The sequence below is a fragment of the Miscanthus floridulus genome, chromosome 10 (assembly GCF_019320115.1).
Source record: "Miscanthus floridulus cultivar M001 chromosome 10, ASM1932011v1, whole genome shotgun sequence".
Taxonomy (NCBI): Eukaryota; Viridiplantae; Streptophyta; class Magnoliopsida; order Poales; family Poaceae; genus Miscanthus; species Miscanthus floridulus.
The window spans coordinates 8,869,416-8,887,915 of NC_089589.1; the positions used below are offsets into that span (position 1 = coordinate 8,869,416).

Here is an 18,500-nt window from a genome sequence, read left to right on the forward strand (position 1 = left end):
TCGGCAAAGGTTTTAAAAAAAAAATTATTTGCCGACTTTGCCGAGGGCCGGCCCTCGGCAAAGAATTTTTAAAAAATCCTGAAAATTTCTTTGCCGAGGGCCAGGGAGGAGGCCCTCGGCAAAGGTTTTTTTAAAAAAAATAAAAAAATTTATTTGCCGAGGGTCGGCCCTCGGCAAAGAAACCGCCAACGGCGCTGGCGCCTGACGGCTTCTTTTCTTTGCCGAGGGCCGTCCTGGCCCTCGGCAAAGGCTTTGCCGAGTGCCCGATAAAGGGCCCTCGGCAAAGACCTCTTCGCCGTCTAAAAATTCCCCGAGGGGTCTTTGCCGAGGGCAGCCCTCGGCAAAGCCTTTGCCGAGGGTTTCTAGGCCTTTGCCGAGGGCTAGAGGCCCTCGGCAAAGCATGCGCCTCCAGTAGTGTTACCTTGGTATGGTAGCAGTAAAAAATTAATTTTATACATCAAATACACGAAACTAGATTGCTAACAAATGGTAGTTCTTTAATATGAGGAGCACCATCATGAAACGACAGAGGCTACCCAAGCTATGAAAACAAGATCATCCGATTTCCTAAAACCGGGTCATCTTGTTTTGGAGTTATGGCCTTTCGAAGCTCCACGCCAGTTTTATAAATAATCGAGCATTTTTTTTTTTGACAATCAGATTTGAATCGGATTTAAGCCTAATTTGTAATGTATTTGGACTTCAGCATGAAAAGACCTTTCATCCTATAAATATAAAGGGTCATAGCTGATTAATGCATCAACATTTCATCTGAAAATATTACCTGTTCCTTCTCTACCTTTTATGCGCATTTTTATCCCCTTAAACCCTACTTTTCCAACCATATGTAATGTTTTTCTCTTGGTTTCTTGACATGAGGTGGCTCCCTAACTGGCTTTCTGACACTATGCTTTGACTCTAATTTAATGTCTATTATACTATAATAATGTATTTTCAAATGTGAATCCATTGCTTAAAATTTATGTATTCGTATTATATGGGGCTAATCGTTGGTTGTAAATTATGAAGTTTGACTCTTAATGACCGTTTTCAATACAACACTCGCTCAATAGCAATCTCTGTAAAATTATATTAACTTATTTATATATATTGTTATAATATATTCCGTAACAAATACATTATGTAAATAAATTCGGTGACAAATATTTTAGGTAATAAATTCTGTAACAAATATATGACAAATCACTAAAAGTGTGTATGATCATCAATACAGAAGAGACCTGTGGTTCAGCACATTAGTCCCGGTTAGAGTTGGGCCGGGAACTAATTACTTCCGGGTCCAAGTTTGATGGCAACCCAGACTAAAGGGTATATATTAGTCTAGGTTGGTGTTACTAATCTGGACTAAAGACCTTGACCCTTTAGTCCCCGTTGGTAACATCAATTTGGACTAAAAGTCTTTCGACACATGTTAGTTCAAAAAGAAAGCATTCCATCCATAGTCACATGTACTATGTAGGTGGATTGGAAAGCTACACGTTGGGAGGAATTATTTTTATAGCCTCGGAGGACCTTCAAACCAGGATTAAAGGGTTATACCTTTAGTCCCGGACCATCTGCCTTTAATGACGGATCATCTGAAACCGGGACTAAAGCTACGTTTTCAACTAGTGGATATACTACCCCATATATCTTTGGATGTCTGCATCAGTACATGTAGGCGTATGGAAGGTAGTAGTAAAGTATCAATCTGTAGCGTGGACTGTAGCAGACTAATCTTCAATGGTTTGATACGTATCGAACTGTATGTTTGGTCCATATATATTCTCATGTCGTGACTATAGAAGACCATTCTTTTCTGTCGACTACCAAAAAAAATCAAGTGGAAACTACTGCACCATCCTTTTTCAAGAAATAAAAAATCAACGAAACTCATTTTCACGCGTTTAGACAAAAAGCTTGACTTGGGTGGCCGTGGAGGTCTCCCTCCGCTGGACTGTAGGATGGACTAAATGATTAGCCTTAGTAAAATATACAATCATGCGTCTGTTCACCCCGGCCCATTGAGCCACCAGCGAGCGAGCCTTGCTAGTTGTATTATTGGAACTCCATCTTCGTTCATCTTGTCTAGAGACAGATAGATGTTGCATCGTCCAGCTTGCTCTTCTTATCTGCACCAGCTGCGTCCTCGCCTCCTACTCCTACTACTTGTGCTGCTCTCTGCTGCTGCGATTAGTGCCGCCGAAGGTGATGCTGATGAATTCATTTACAATAGCTTCTCCGGTGCGGATGCGGACCTATCCATGGATAATTAAGCTTCAGTTATCGACGGCCTCTTGAGGCTATCCGATGGCGCGGATAGTAAAGGTCATGCTTTCCACACTTCCCCTCTCGATTTCAAAAATAATCCTGTCATCTCATCAAATACCTCCTCCTCCTCCGTGCCATCCTTCTCCACAACGTTTGTATTCGCCATAATTAGCGAGTACGATTCTGTCAGCAGCGATGGTCTGGCCTTTGTCCTATCGTCCACCAATCAGTTGTTTAGCAGCTCAGAGAGCCAGTACCTGGGACTCCCCAATTCTGAAACCATGGGCAACGAGTCAAATCATTTCCTTGCTATCGAGCTCGATACCATAAAAAATCTTGAGTTCGGAGACATAGGCAGCAACCACATCGGGATCGATATGAACAGCCTGATTTCCAATGCATCCAAGGGTGCAGGTTACTACACTCCTGATGGGGAGTTTCATAATTTGAGCCTCAGCAGTGGGGAACCGATGCAGGTGTGGGTAGACTATGACAACAAGCACGCCATACTAAATGTCACAATAGCTCCCTTGTCATCTACCAAACCTAATAGGCCATTGCTCTCGATTCCATATGATCTTTCCTCCGTGTTGCCAAACACAAGGGCATATGTCGGGTTTTCATCAGCAGCTGGCCCAGTTCCCACCATGCATTGCATTCTGGGTTGGAGGCTTGGAGCTTCAAGCTGAACGGTGAAGCTGCAGCCCTCAACTACTCCGACCTACCTTTGAAGTCTATACAACAACTTCACGCTCGCCAACACAACTACAAGACAATAATAATGTTAGTATGTGTGGTTCTTTTTGTTGTTGTTGTTGTTGTCGCCATGTTTGTTTCTGCTACTATTGAGAGGGTCTGTATGATGATCAGGCTGTCAAAATCTAGAACAACTGACATAGAGTGGGAGAGGGAGTATGGGCCTCCATCCTTCACCTACAAAGATCTATTGGCTGCCACTAGTGGATTCAGCGACAAGATGCTCCTTGGCAGAGGAGGATTTGGGAGTGTCTTTAGAGGGGTGCTGCACCATTCCAAGCAGACGGTTGCTATTAAGCGAGTGTCACCAGAGTCGAAGCAAGGGATGAAGGAATTCATGGCCGAGATCCTCATCCTTGGCCACCTCCGGCACCGTAATCTTGTTCAGTTGATTGGCTACTGCAGGCACAAGCAACAGCTCCTTCTGGTGTATGACTATATGCCCAATGGAAGCCTTGACAGCTACTTGCATACTCAAGATCATAGCACCACCACTATATGCTGGGTTCAAAGGTTCTGCATCATCAAAGGCATTGCGTCTGGTGTTTTCTACCTCCATGAGGACTGGGAGCAAGTCGTCATCCACCGGGACATCAAGACAAGCAATGTCCTGCTTGACGGTGAGATGAATGCGAGGCTAGGGGATTTTGGTCTAGCAAGGTCCCATGATCATGGAGCTGACGCACACACCACACGTGTGGCAGGCACATGGGGTTACATTGCTCCGGAGCTTGCCAGGCTCGGCAAGGCAACCAAAGCAACCGATGTGTTTGCATTCGGCGTGTTGATAATGGAGGTTGCCTGTGGAAGGCGGCCAATCTGGGTGGACGGTGCTCATGGTGAGCCTGTTGCCCTATCAGATTGGGTGCTTGCTGCGTGGCGAGGTGGTTCCATTATCGATGCTGTCGACACAAGACTGGATGATTATGTGGAGGAGGAGATAAAGCTAGTGTTGAAGCTTGGTTTACTCTGTTCACACCCTTCACCAAATGCCAGGCCTTGCATGCGCCGCGTCATGCAGTATCTACAAAGGGATGCACCACTACCGGCAGACCTGCAACCTGATAATTTGCTGAGAATTGGTGTGAGTCAGGAACTCAGGATGATGAGCGTGGAGCGTCCAATGTCATGTCCGGCCACTACTATTACTGATCTTTCTAAAGGGAGGTGATGAATATTGTTGTGCTACTTAGCTTGGCCATAAACCATATATATATATATATATATATACACTTGTACCCATGTTGGCTTTCTTTAATGCAATAATGTTGATCGATTTACGTTGCTTTCGGCGTCTTACTACACATATGTGATTGATGTGCTGTGTGGCAGAGTTTTAATTTGTTCATAAATTTATATCCTTCAAGATCATGTGCCCTTCTAACTCCAAAGGTTATACTAAGTGTAGTAGATTGGTGAGTACACTCAGTTTAGTGCTGGCAAACACGCGGTGCGTCTGCCTGATGGACCTCCCCTGTTTTTTTTTTTTTTTTTGACCCGATTTATGATTTTTTGGATGATTTTTAGTAAACGACATGTAGAGGCAGCTGTGATTTATAGTTGTCTCTAGAAATCGATTTGTAGAGGCAGCTGTTAAAATCCTATTTCTAGGGCAGCTAACTACTATCTATAGGGATCCAAACAGAGCCTAATTATGCTCTGTGTAATGTTGTTTCCTGAAGCTGCATTGTAATGTTTGAAATTTGAGGAAAGTGTAAAGTGGCGTGGACATCTGTGGCCAAACTGATAGAATTTGGCGGGCTGGGAATTATTGAGTTGGAAAAGTTCAGCAGAGCTCTACGCCTCTGATGGCTTTGGCATAAATGGTGGAACCCAGAACGACCATGGAATGGATCAGCTGTGCCGATCGACTTGACAGATTTGGCGTTATTCAACGCAGCTACAGTCGTCATAGTGCGGAATGGCCACAAGACATCATTTTGGTGCAGCAGCTGGATCAATGGACAGACACCGTCCACAATCTGCCCGCTGCTATACAAGCATAGCAGGAGGAAGAATCGCTCTGTGCGTCATGCTATTATAAATGGGAGTTGGATCAGAGACATTGCATACAACCTGAATCATGACCTACTGAACGAGTTCTTCAAACTCTGGAGGGCCATTGACGCACTACACCTGGACTTCAATGACACAAGGGAAGACCACATAGTTTGGACTCTGGAAAGCTTTGGCGAATACTCCACCAAATCAGCCTATGTGATACAAACAAACACCCTTGGCCTACCCAAATGCAAGTTCTTTGTATGGCTACTAGTTCAGGACAAGCTATGGACGACGGCTCATCTGCAGCGACGTGGTTGGAAAAACAACTACTTTTGTGCATTGTGTGAGAGGAATTTGGAGACGGCCCAACACCTGTTTTTTTTAATGTCCCTATTCCTGACTGGTCTGGGACCTGGTGGCCTCTTGGAGCTTACGTGAAACACTGAGACCGTCGCGGTGGTAGGAGGAAAGCACCACTGAAGACTGGTTTGCCCAAGCAGCAATGAAAGGAGACAAAAGGGGGCACACAGTTACGATTCTGACTCTGCGGTGCTTATGGAATCAACGGAATGCGGTAATCTTCAGAGACCTGCGCAAGCTGTGTTTACAGAAATAAAGGACACGGCATACTGCTGGTCGGTAGCAGGAGGATCGTTCCTCAAACCCTTATCTAGAAAGCGAGTAGTAGTAAGTTCTGTAATCCATCCCTACGCAGACTAGGCTGCTGTGGGAAGCGCTTCTCGCGCATGTAAACTGTTGATTGATATTCCCTCTTATTAATCAAAGCCGGCTAATGCCGGATCTTTCAAAAAAAAAATTTGTTCGAAATTTGGATGCGTCGTCACCTAGTCGCCAGTTTCCAACTTTGCAGTAGTGATTTGCTTCATCTGATAATTGCAACATGCCAAACATCAGATGGCATCTCTGAACACGTAAGTTTGCAGTTGCAACATTAGCAGTGCACCAGGAAATATCATTGCCATTAACGCTTTTTACACCCACATTGGCGATAATTGGTAATGCAAACTTTTCCAATATCGGCCCGTTCACGTCCGGTTGGAAGGAGGGAGGCTAAGCCCACGAAGTAGCCATCCGAGGTCTCTGAGTCTCTCTCCACCCTCTCGATCGCCGGCGCCGACGCCGCCCGCTTCATACGGCGCCTGTGTCCTCATCCAGCGCAAGGGCCGTCCGCCGCTGCCGGCCTCTATTTGGTCACCGCAGATGGATGGGGAGGAGGAGAACGTCGGGCCGTTCCGCCGGACCAGCGCCCGCACGCGCCGCATGGCCACACGCATTTATGTTTTGCTGCCCACTTATGAATACCCCCATATCTGTAATGCCAGGCTGCTTTAGCTCGCCTTGAAGCTCTTGAGAGCGACAATGCCGGTGTTGAGATGGTAGATCTTAATGATGATGAGTACGGATCCACGGATGAGGAAGACCCTGGTCAGTTCCTTTCTCATTTAGCTTCGTAGTAATAGTAATGCCATGATGTAAAAAAGGATAAGTTAGATACAGTATGTACAAGCTCGATGACAAAATATTACTCTTTGCAAGCGACAAGTACTGAAACACAGATTTCTTGTGTATGACATATTCTGATATCACTTCTAGTACCAATTTTGCAGAGGGAAAAAAAACAGCATTCTGTGTTTCTTATCCTTGCATCGATGAATAAGAATTAAAACTATCCTTCAAAGGAAATATTTGAAACATACTTTTGCTTCAACACATCTGGCATGAACAACCCCATAAAATATTTCTAAGGTGACTGTTATTAGCATCTGGAATTGCTCCTAAAGCCAGTCGTTTGGACACCTTTGAGGTCCACATGCTACAGCCTACGGCTTGTCAACCTTGTGTTGTTAGCATCTGGAATGCCCCTAAAGTCAGTAATTTATTTATAGATATATTTGAACTCCACATTATACAAGGCTGCAACTTGTCAACTGTAAAGATTCCTGTGTTCACAGTTTCTTTAAATGTTGCATTTGTGTTCTATACTTATATAGGCCTTTTGGGTTGTGGATTTGTGGATGCACATTCAACTCAAATGCTCTACCCACTGAACTAATTAAAGTTCGATGACGCAAGCCATCTTTTGTGTTTGAATTTCATTTCTACAGTCCTTATGCAAAAGAAGCAGTCAAAGATTATGAAACGCAAGACAAGGCAAGGGAAAGCTTTGGAGAAAAAGGCGGCAAGATCATTCATGGATGTCTTACAAGAAGTAAGTAACCTTGTGCTATAAGTTTGTTTCTTGTCATGTTTGTTTTGTAAGTAGGTTAAATAAATACATTTTCACTCTGGAACTATGAGAGGCAAATCTGGAATCCCTTCCTCCTCGTGTCCCAACATATTTGAGGGCTGCTGTAGGTCCACCAAGCACTTCATCTCGACGGCACTACCGTTCAGTCTGTGGTAGTTCTGCAAACTACACGTGTGTGAGGTGTGGAACAAGGTTCTGTTCTTGCCGTTGTCAAGTCATACACAATGATACACGCTGCCTGAAATTTGTGGCTTGACCAACTGGATATACAAGCTAAATTTGATGTATGTCCACTCCCTAGTGATTCTTCATCTGTGCTTTGATCAGTAGGATATGCTTGCTGTGTATGTTTTATACTCTATCAGTGGGATATGCTTGCTGTGTATGTTTTATACTCTGTATGATGGGGTAGTTAAGTGGTAGGAAACTGGTTTTGTTTGCTATGTGCAGCAGTTGAAATTGCAGGTTGTAGGCCAGCCACTTTATTTTCAGAAATGTTATGTGAGTATGAAGCTGCGTTTATGCTTAGCTTAGCCTGATTTGCCATAATTTGTTATTGTTGTCCTGAACTCATAATATTTATAATCGCCACCGCCTTTGTTCCACCCTTGGAAATCATTTCTCGGATTTTTTATGCCTCCAGCGAAACTTACCTTACTGTGCCAATAAAGCGCCTTTTGTTACAAGGATATTCTTGCTGTCTATGTTCTGTAGGAGTGGGTAGGTAAGGTAACAGGTAAGTAGTAGAAAACCATTTTCTCAACAGTGCACTGTAGTTACAGGTGCCAGTAGATCTCTTGTAAGCTGACATTTTTTTTTTTCCAGAAATGGTATGCGAGCAGCTGCAGTTATGCAGTATAGCTGAAAGGTGCTCTTTGTTTCGTTATATCTGAATACTAATTTGACATTGTTTCTTCATGAATCAAATGTGCACAAGTGTATTCTGGTAGTAGATTGGAATTGGTATGTAAATACCCCAGTTAATTAGCGTAAGTAAACAAATGCCAAAGACATATTACTGCAAATGCTATGCTAATATTTGGACCCATCTAGCAGAGTGGCTGATATTATAGCACATGTTATGATCCGAATAATATAATATTGAAAATTTTCCTAATATATATTTCTTTTTGAGCCTGCTTCAAATATGGGCACATCATAATAGCATAAAAAGTAATTTGCTAAATCAAATATAGACAACTAGACTGCTAACAAATGGAGGTTCTTAGATGACCTGAGTAGTCATCAGAAATTCAACCAAAATTTTACAACATCTGAAAGGTAAACATACACGTTTACAATTGTCTGTACCTTCTTGTGCTACACGCAGCTAATTAGTACCATTAATATTACATTTAGTATATTGATGTCCTCAATGCTAGCTGAATAATCTCAAATGAAACATAAGTAGTACATGCTCCATAAATTCACTGAAACTCCACCAAAGAGTAGTACATCACATAAGCAGTTGTGTAGTACCAACACTAAGCAAAAGCACATGGTAGATGATTATCACCCACTGGCACAGCAGTGTCACCTGCCTTTTGAAAGATCGGTTATAACAGTTGTTGGACATGACATGGCATGCTGATCGTGCATTTCATCTTGAACCAAACCAATGTTCAGCAAACTATTGGGATCCAAATCTGATGGGAGATGTGCATCCTTTTGCAGGTACTGCATGACCAAGCGCATGCAAGGCCTCGCATTTGGTGAGGGGTGTGAACAGAGCAAGCCAAGCTTCAGGACCAACTCTATCTCCTCCTCCACATAATCATCTAGTCTTGGATCAACAGCGTCGGTAATGGAACCACCTTGCCATGCGGCAAGCACCCAGTCGCCCAGTGCAAGGGGCTCCCCATTGTCTGTGTTCATCCAGATTGGTCGTCTTCCACAGGCAACCTCCATCATCAGCACACCAAAGGCAAACATGTCAGTTGCTTTGGTTGCCTTACCAAGCCTAGCCAGTTCAGGGGCAATGTAGCCCCATGTACCTGCCACACGTGTGGTGTGAGCATCAGCTCCATGATCATGGGACCTTGCGAGGCCGAAATCACCTAACCTTGCATTCATCTCACTGTCAAGAAGGACATTGCTGGTCTTGATGTCCCGGTGGATGATGACCTGCTCCCAATCCTCGTGGAGGTAGAAGAGACCAGATGCAATACCTTTGATGATGTGGAACCTTTGAGCCCAGAATAGATTGGTGGTGTTCTGATGTTGAGTATGCAAGTAGCAGTTGAGGCTTCCATTGGGCATATAGTCATACACCAAAAGGAGTTGTTTCTTGTGCCGACAATACCCAAGTAGCTGAACAAGATTGCGGTGGCGGAGATGGCCGAGGATGGCGATCTCTGCTATGAATTCTTTCATCCCTTGCTTTGACTCTGGTGACACAAGCTTAACAGCAATAGTCTGCTTGGAATGGGGAAGTGCTCCTTTGAATACACTCCCAAAGCCTCCTCTACCAAGGAGCATCTTGTCCTTGAATCCACTCGTGGCAGCCAATAGATCTTTGTAGGTGAAGGATGGAGGCCCATACTCCCTTTCCCACTCCATTTTAGCTTCCTTGGATTTTGACATCCTTTTCATAAGGACCTTCACAGTGATAGCAGAAAGAACCATGGCGATTCCAAGAGCAGTTGGTAAAAGAACTGCATATAGTATTGCCTTGTAGTCTTCAGAGTTGGTGAAGGATGGAGGGGGAACTAGCTGCGCAAGTTCATCTTGAATAGTCTTGAAAGACAAGGCAGAGTAGTCGAGTTCTGCAGCTTCTCCGTTGAGCTGGAAGCTCGAACCCAGAATGTAATGCCTGCTGGCAAACGCACCAGTCGCGGAGGAAAACCCGGCATATGCTGCATTGTTTGTCAGCACGGAGGAAAGATCATATCTAACTGAGAGCAGTGGCCTGTGAGGTTTGGCAGATGACAAGTAGTAAGGAGCTATTGTGACATTCAGTATGGTGCGCTTGCTGTCATAGTCCACCCACACCTGCATCGGTTCCCCACTGCTGAGGCTCAGATTATGAAACTCCCCATCAGAGGTGTAGTAACCTGCAGTCTTGGATGCATTGGAAATCAGGCTGTTCACATCGACCCCGATGTGGTTGTCGTCTATGTCTCCGAACTCAAAGTTCTCTACGGTATCGAGCTCGATAGCGAGGAGATGATTCGACCAGTTACCATTGGTGGAAGAATTGACAAGCCCCAGGTAACCAGGGGTTTCTGAGGCTCCAAACAACTCTTTGGTGGAAGATAGGACAAAGGCTAGACCATCGCTACTAATGAGTTCGCTGGTATCGTAGAAATCGTAATTGCCAACTATGGCGAATACAAAAGTTGTAGAGAAGGATGGCACAGAGGAGGTATTTGAAATGACAGGATTTGAGAAATCGAGAGGGAAAGTGTGGAAAGCATGGCCTGTAGCTGAATTGTACCAGTTGGTTAGTCTCAAGAGGCCGTCGGTGACAGAAGCTTCATTATCCATGGATAGGTCGGCACCGGAGAAGCCATTGTAGATAAACCCATCAGTCTCACCATCGGCGCTAGTGGCAGAGATAGCAGAGAACAACACAAGCAGAAGATAAGTAGTTGGATGCATCATCTATCTACCGCTTGAGACAAGGTGGATGGAGCAGCAAAATATAAAGGGCTGAACCATGAACATCTGCATGATCGTAAGGCCAAATATTTAGTCCCAAATGCAGAGATGGCGACCCAAAGTCAAACGGCTGCCTTGTTTTGACTTTGATTTGTTCAAGGCTAGAGTAATAGTGCACTGTAGTAGTTTGACTAGTTTCCTGTTGATAGGGATGTTTGTAGACTAGCGTGTACCAGCAGAGGCACGAGGAAATTACTAAAAACACACTGGTGCGAATAAGGGTCCCTCCAGTGACACAGATTATTTTTCTTGTGTGTTCTGTTATTTGTCTATGTGTTGTACCGATTAGACTGTTCGAGTGTACAAGCTGACAGAAATGGTGGGTCTGCTTGGTTCGCGACCAAAATTTGTCATATCTAAGATTTGGCAGCCAAAAGTTAGGCAAAAAAAGTTACCAAAGATTCGGCAAGTCAAATGTGAGAAGTTAACAAGTTTTGAACCAAGAATGCCCGATGTTTCCACACCTAGTCAAAACACACGCGCCTTGTACAAGCAAACTAGCCATTAGTAAGCCCAGTACCTTTCTCTCTGGCAGATCTCCGATCTCGAGCAAGCTACGAAAACGAAACCATCCTGTTTCCAAAACTTTATCATCTGGTTTTTGAGATATCCTAGTTATCAAATAAACTTTATCATTGTGTAGTTCTCTTTAACATCATCAAAATGCAAATGTGAAACGTTAAATATGGACTGTACAGGGCGTGAGCAAACATTGGTGCCCTAGAGCATGAGCTGTACGGGGCGTCATACTTCAGCCATACTTTAGGGAGGGATGCTGGTGAATCTACCGCGCCACAAACATTGGTGTGGTAAAAAAGATTAGTTTAAAAAAATCTAGAACAGTCTATTATTAAAATATTAATTAAGAAAGGATAATAAAATAATAAAAATCTTGGTCCTCTGTGAGATGGCTCCGTTTGTGTGCCAATGCTTCTGCGGTCATCATCTGCATAACATGTTCAATATAAAAGAACATGTGTTTACCTGATGAACGTGCAAGGATGTTCCTAAATAATACTCCCTTCGTTCCAAATTATAATTCGTTTGACTTGACCTCAAGTTTAACCACTCGTCTTATTCAAAATTTTGTGCAAAAAAGTCAAACGAATTATAATATGGAATGGATTTAGTATAAACCATGACTAGCATAAATGCTGTCAGATAATTATGTATTTGTGCTAGCTAGTAGCTATATGTAGTACTATTTTTTAACGGATATGGAGTATAAGAGGAGTACAGGACACCACATTTTTTTTTGCAATTTAGCCCTTTTGTGTCATAATTTCACATTTATACCCCTAGGCACCAAAAACCCAGATTTGGACCTGAGCTTGGTGCCGTAACATGTCTTGGCGCCATAGGCCATGGAGCCGAGGTAGGAGGCCAGGGTCTGCATGGCGCTGACGTGGCCGGGGTCGGTGCCATGATTCACGGTGCCATGCTCGGCGCCATGATCTACGACGCTAACCTCTGAATTGAACCCTAACCACAAATTATCATGACTTGAACACCCATAAATTTATGTATCCATCTCATAGTATCTCATAGTAAAAATGCAACCAAATTTGACATTACCATGCCATGGTACAATTTTAGGGTGTCCAAGTCATGATAATTTGTAGTTAGGGTTGAATTTAGAGATTGGCCGTAGATCATGGCTCCAACTTCAGTTTTAAGTTTTTAGTTAATTTTTTTTAGTGTTTTTTAGTTTCAGTTTTCAGTCAAGTTTTTTTTAATATTTTTTTTACTTTTAATTTTCAATCAACCTTTTAAGTTCTAATGCTATTTTCTTTTATTTTCAGTTTTTAGTCTTGTTTTTTTAGTGTTTTTTTAGTTTCAGTTTTCAGTCAAGTTTTTTTTAATGTTTTTTAGTTTCAATTTTCAGTCACCCTTTTAGGTTCGAATGTCTTCCTAAATCCTGCATATTGGTTGCCCCATTTACAATTTATAAGTTGACACAAAAGGATAGCCATTGCACACATAAAGTTGCCACAAAAGAAAAGCACATACCATAAAATACAAGGCAGATTAGGTTGGGATTAGGAGTCTCAACAAGTATTAGGATTAGATGTTGTAGCAAGTATTAGGATTAGAGGCCGCAGATTGGGTTTGTATAAGAACTTGCCTCCGGTTGGCAGTTTATTTTTTGCTTATTTTAATAACTTGCCCCTCAAGTTGTACAACTATAGCACATTTACACATAAATTGCTATTATATAAAATTCCTTGAAACATAGGCAAGTGGAGTCTAATTTTGTTGGCCTCATCACGTAGAACATACCGGTATAGACAGAATTGAAAATGGATACAACATTCAGAACTTATAGCAATTTAAAAAAATATTTTGCTTTTTTGGAAAACGTGCATTGAGGTAATAAGTCATGTTCCTGTTTGGTACTACTTTTTATAGTTGCTACAACTGCTTTGGGTGATTCCTCTTGTGGCAAAATCATCCAAATTATATGGCCCACGTGCACCTGTCATTGTCCTAAAGACCTCTGACTGCTGCACATGAGAGCCAGATAACTCCGGTAGTCTGTCGGGTGTCCTCGGAGAACCCCGAATCATCCACTTTTTACAACTCATATAGGATCAACATGGAGTTACCACAACATTCCAATATTTGGTACAAAAATAAATTACATTGGAGTGCGGAAGACTTAAACTATTAGGTTACGAAACATGTTCCAGTAAAAACTTAACTAAGTTTCAAAAGGTGAGTAGGACTACAGAAGCAACTTAGGTGAAGCACCTAAGGTAGAAGAGACAGCCAGATCATGTCGAACCCACCGACATGACCTCAATTAGCAGCACGAGTCAGAACCTGCAATAGGGTTAACAAACCCTGAGTACATGAGGGTACCCAATGTGGCACAACCGCCCGAAATAACACGTTTTCGGAGGCGCTCGTCTTCCACTATGTACTAAGCACCTCAAAAGTTAGCTACATCGGATAATACCATCGAGCACACCACACGGGAGAACTCAAATCAATCCACGTTTTACCTCCATAATCCAATAATAAGTACGAGCTTACAATACTTAGTCCATTTCAAACAACAAGAGTTCTTGGAAATTATTTATTACAATACCAGGGTTCAGAGTACGATAATTAAACAGTGGAATAAAAATAAACATCTAGCGAAAACAATACAAGGATCCGTCAGTGCCCACCAAAAGAATCATCCACACAAGAGCTACTCCTCAAGCTGCACCTGCAATAGGGTAAAATAAACCCTAAGTACACAATGTACTCGCAAGACTTACCCGACTAGTGGAATAGTTTCCCGACTCCAAGGGGTATGATAGGCAATATGGGTTTGTTGTTTTCATTTTGTTTGTGAAAAGCATTACTAGAAGTACGTCCTTAAGATCAAGTTTAATTAGCAGCCATGATTACTTTATTAGGTAACCATTCTAGGTAAGCATCTGTTCTACTTTCATGCAAGGGTTGAGCAATCAGAACCAATTTACCATCTTTCATATTCTAGTTCTTACTACGGTACTAGACCATAGCCATGTCATACCGTCTCACGAAAACAGTAATTTACGAACCAATGTATCCTAGCTGGGTACCCCAAAACACACGCCTCGTTTGTACCCTAGGCACAAACAAGACCAACCCATTCTACTCCTGTCACGGGGTCTAGGTCTTCGTCCAAACTTGGACTACAAGCCCCCATACTTGAGACCCGATCTCAGTATGGTGCTTAGACCTCCACCTTTCCCCGCCTCCAATCAATTGGTCCGAAAAGAGCCGGAACCCACGACAAGAGCGCAACGAGCCTTCCTACTCCCATAAGCAAGTATGTGCTCAGGATAATAAGTCTGTGACCTAACTACCATCTACAGCAACGGACGGTTCTCAATCGACATGGATAGGGAAAACAGTGTAACCAAACTTAAGCCCCGTGGCCGTGGGACACAACTCATTACACCCACCAATGCCCATACCATATCCCTGCCCGCTCTCCATTTTCCTTTCATCATTTTTATCTTGAGAGTAATTATAATAATCACCTATTATGAGTAACGACAGGTTATTCACGCTACTGATAACCTAAGCATAGCATTTACTCGAACCTGCACTAGTAGAACTCATAGGGTATATATATATATATATATATATATATATATATATATATGTGTGTGTGTGTGTGTGTGTGTGTGTGTGTGTGTGTGTGTGTGTGTGTGTGTGTGTGTGGTTTCCACAAAATTTTCCTGCAACGTAAATACACAACACACACACACATATATATATACATACATACACGGTGCATATGAAAAATAGAGGTTACGCACTGGGGCTTGCCTTGGGCAGGTGCGGTGTCAGCTGAGTCAGTTAGTGGCGGCTCCGGGACCTCTTCCTGCATGAGAATCTCCTCCTCATACTCCTCGATGATCTCCTCGAACTCATGATCGCCGATGGTCACGATCTCCGCTGACTCGTTCTCTATATGCATGTGATGATGATGATGCAACGATTTAGTATTTAGGCAACAACAACTTTTAAAATACAAACACATATGCCATACTAATAAACTAGCTCTAATGACTAAGATACTAAGCTAACCATCAGCTCTATCAAATCAAGTGCCAAGCTCACCTTAACAACTGCTTAATTTCCTAAATCAATGTTATGCTCTTATTCATATTAAAGGTTTAATGGATATGTAGCTACCCTAATAAACAAGCTATATTAGGGCTCCAAAAATTGCAGTAAACACATTATAATACAATGAAGCTACTGTAAGAATTTCAGGATCAAAGCTATCACCAATTTATCATAAAAATTCCTACAATAATTATCCTAATAATATTAAGCACTTTTAAACGATTTAATAGCCCTTAGTATCAACACAGATATGCATGATCTATCTATACTACCAGATAGATCACAATTTTAGGAACCTAACAAACTTTGTTTCGCAATTTTTGGACACCTACACGAATTTATATCAATTATACAAATCTAGCTCAGAAATTAAAATGGAAAACTATTACTAATTCCAAAGAAAAAGAAAAAGCAGATTTAACCGCACGGACGCGGCCCACGCGCGAGACGGCCCACGACAGGGGAGCCCGCGCGCGCTGGCGTTTTTGCAAAAGAGCCCTCGGACTTCTCCCGAACTACACCTAAGTCCTAACACTATTTCTTCCTCTCTCTGACGAATTCATTTAACCCTCCTGAGTTTTTCCTAATTTCCCCGCACACCCCCCGGGCAACTCTGTGCACGGCGGCTCGGCGAGCAGTGGCATAGGGTGGCTACGACGGACACCTGGGACCTGTGTGGACCCATCAAGCGGGTCGATCACCATCCTAGACCTAAACTACTGTGCTGGGTTGCTGGGTGGCGGTGAGGGGTGGTAGGGCTCACTGGTGAGGGTTGCAGCGACACACGACCATCCACGACGGCGGCGCGACTATTCTAGTGAACTAGGGTAGCTATAGACCTAACCAGCTAGCGGGTGAGCATCAGGAGCTTACCATGGACTCGACCGAATTAATAGTTGGAGTAGAGGATGGTGAAGGAGGGCTGGCCACGTGCGACCGAGCTATGTGGTGGCATACCACGGCGGACACGGTCGTGTCAGCGGCGCTGAGGTAGCGGTAGCAGTAGCGGTTCGGCTGATCAGCGTAGGGTGAAGAGGGAGTCAAAGCGGAGCTAATGGTGCAGCTGGACCGGCCTCTCGTGGCTCTGTTGGGGGAGTTGCCACCCGCGCCGGACAAGCAAGGCCTTAATGGCTCGGCGACGGGGAAGTGGCCAAATTTAGGCTTGGCCAGGCTCAACTCAAGGCGGGATGGGGTTAGGCAGCTAGGTGGCTTAATGGTGAGGCCGTGGACTAGTTGAATCAAGTTGAGGTGATCTCTCTCTAGTGGATTTCGTGGGCGCGGCTCAGACGGCAAAGACGGCAGGGAAGAGGGTAGGTCCGAGCTCTGGCCGTCCTCGCCTTGGTGGCAAGCGGCAGGCTAGACCTGAGACAGCACCTACGCGCTCGCTATGAGACAACGCAGCCAAAAATGTGCGCGCGTAGGCAGTTGGGGAGCGTGGCATGTGCGGCCACAGCGCCATTAAGGTGAGGCGACGGCGCAAGGCAGCAGGGAGCCAGCCCACGTGCATGCGACGACGAGGCGAGCAACAACAACACTGCATGGTGCCACAGCGGCGGCAGCAGCACCACGCGGTAGCGGCCAGAGGCGGCCAGTGGCCCACGACCGGCCAGGTAGGCCGCCAGCGGTAGGCGCGGTGGCCAGCAATGAGGCAGCGAGGTGGGGCAGCAGCACAAGGCTAGCAGCGGCCAAGCCACAGTTATGTCGTGGCTAGGCCGAGGATGGCCTCGGCTGGCCAACACACGGCAGCGCGCGTGCGCACGGGCAGCCAAACATGGAGATGTCGCGCTCCCTAGCGTGGTGACCACGCCCACCCGGCCAACCAGTCCAAGATGATGTTTGTGCACGAATTTTAAAGCATTTGCTAAAACTAAATTGATTTGATTGAGGCTCGACCACCTAAACCATGCTAAAGAGGGTACATCAAACTACCATATGGAACAAAAACATAGCACTGACCTTTAGCTAAATTTTCTAAAATTAATTCACCAACATAGCCTTGTCACATTATTTTCAAACTTAAGGATTTTTCTGTCTTGAGCTGGATTTGATTTCAAGTTCTATTTCTAAGCTATTATAAATACTAGCTAGCAATATTGTTTTCCTAAGACAAAAGTTGCATTGTCATCTACAATGTTTGTACTTCAAACTTTATTTAAATGTTACATACATGTTTTATAACATTTTTTCTTAATAAAAATTGTTTTATAAGCCTACTCAATAACACACAAGCACTAGAACCTTTTGTAACTAAATCTTCTATTGGGCATTTTTAGTACAACCAAAATTCTATTTTCACTTTCCCACATGTTCTAACACATAAACATGATGCTCATGATGTGGTTTAGTAGTTGGTTTAGGGCGTAACACCAAGGGTGTTACACTCAACAGGTCTTACCTGACTAAAAGAAAAGACTCCAAGGGTATGCTGCCTTAAAGGAAAGTTTGAAGAAAGACTAACTTTTGCAGAAAAGCTTACTATAAGTATATCCTTATTTTCAATGTTTTAGCTTTTCATTAAGTCATTAGTAGTGTCTAGTTTGCACCTGATCTAGCTCAATCACTTCATTAATCAACTCATCTCATTTCATCTCATATCCACAAGTAACCATGTTTCATTAATTAACTACGATGATGGTGCGAGGATCAAGTCTCCTGTTATCGTAGAGCAAACGACAATTTGAATCAATTAGGGCTAGCTGGGGTTTCCCAACCACACAACATATGCAGGTCCTATACTACATATATCAACCTTCACTTGAATCCTCCAAAACATGATCTAGTCCATGCTACCCGAGAGTATAGTACTCCACCGCCCTACGTCATCCGTGATGTTTCCATAGTGTGGGTACACACTACTCTCGCCATCTCCCACTCCTAGTGCGCGGTTGTCTTTTCTCATAATGGAATAATTGAGGTATCAGGCTTA

At 43.6% G+C, this 18,500-nt stretch overlaps 1 protein-coding gene and 2 pseudogenes across 1 annotated transcript; 2 read left to right on the forward strand and 1 right to left on the reverse strand.

Annotated features, from left to right (window-relative positions):
- Positions 1-1,663: 1,663 nt before the first annotated feature.
- On the forward strand, positions 1,664-5,045 carry LOC136487611 (L-type lectin-domain containing receptor kinase SIT2-like; annotated as a pseudogene).
- Positions 5,046-6,034: 989 nt separating this feature from the next.
- LOC136487613 (SWR1 complex subunit 6-like) lies at positions 6,035-7,609 on the forward strand (annotated as a pseudogene).
- Positions 7,610-8,833: 1,224 nt separating this feature from the next.
- On the reverse strand, positions 8,834-10,831 carry LOC136487612 (L-type lectin-domain containing receptor kinase SIT2-like). The gene has a single exon (XM_066484729.1). It carries the CDS (start codon positions 10,784-10,786, stop codon positions 8,834-8,836), a length of 1,953 nt encoding a protein of 650 aa, XP_066340826.1. The 5' UTR covers positions 10,787-10,831.
- Between the last annotated feature and the right edge of the window lie 7,669 nt (positions 10,832-18,500).

Coding starts and splice junctions, on each gene's coding strand:
- LOC136487612 (XM_066484729.1), bottom strand. CDS start 10,786: ATGGATAATGAAGCTTCTGTCACCGACGGCCTCTTGAGACTAACCAAC.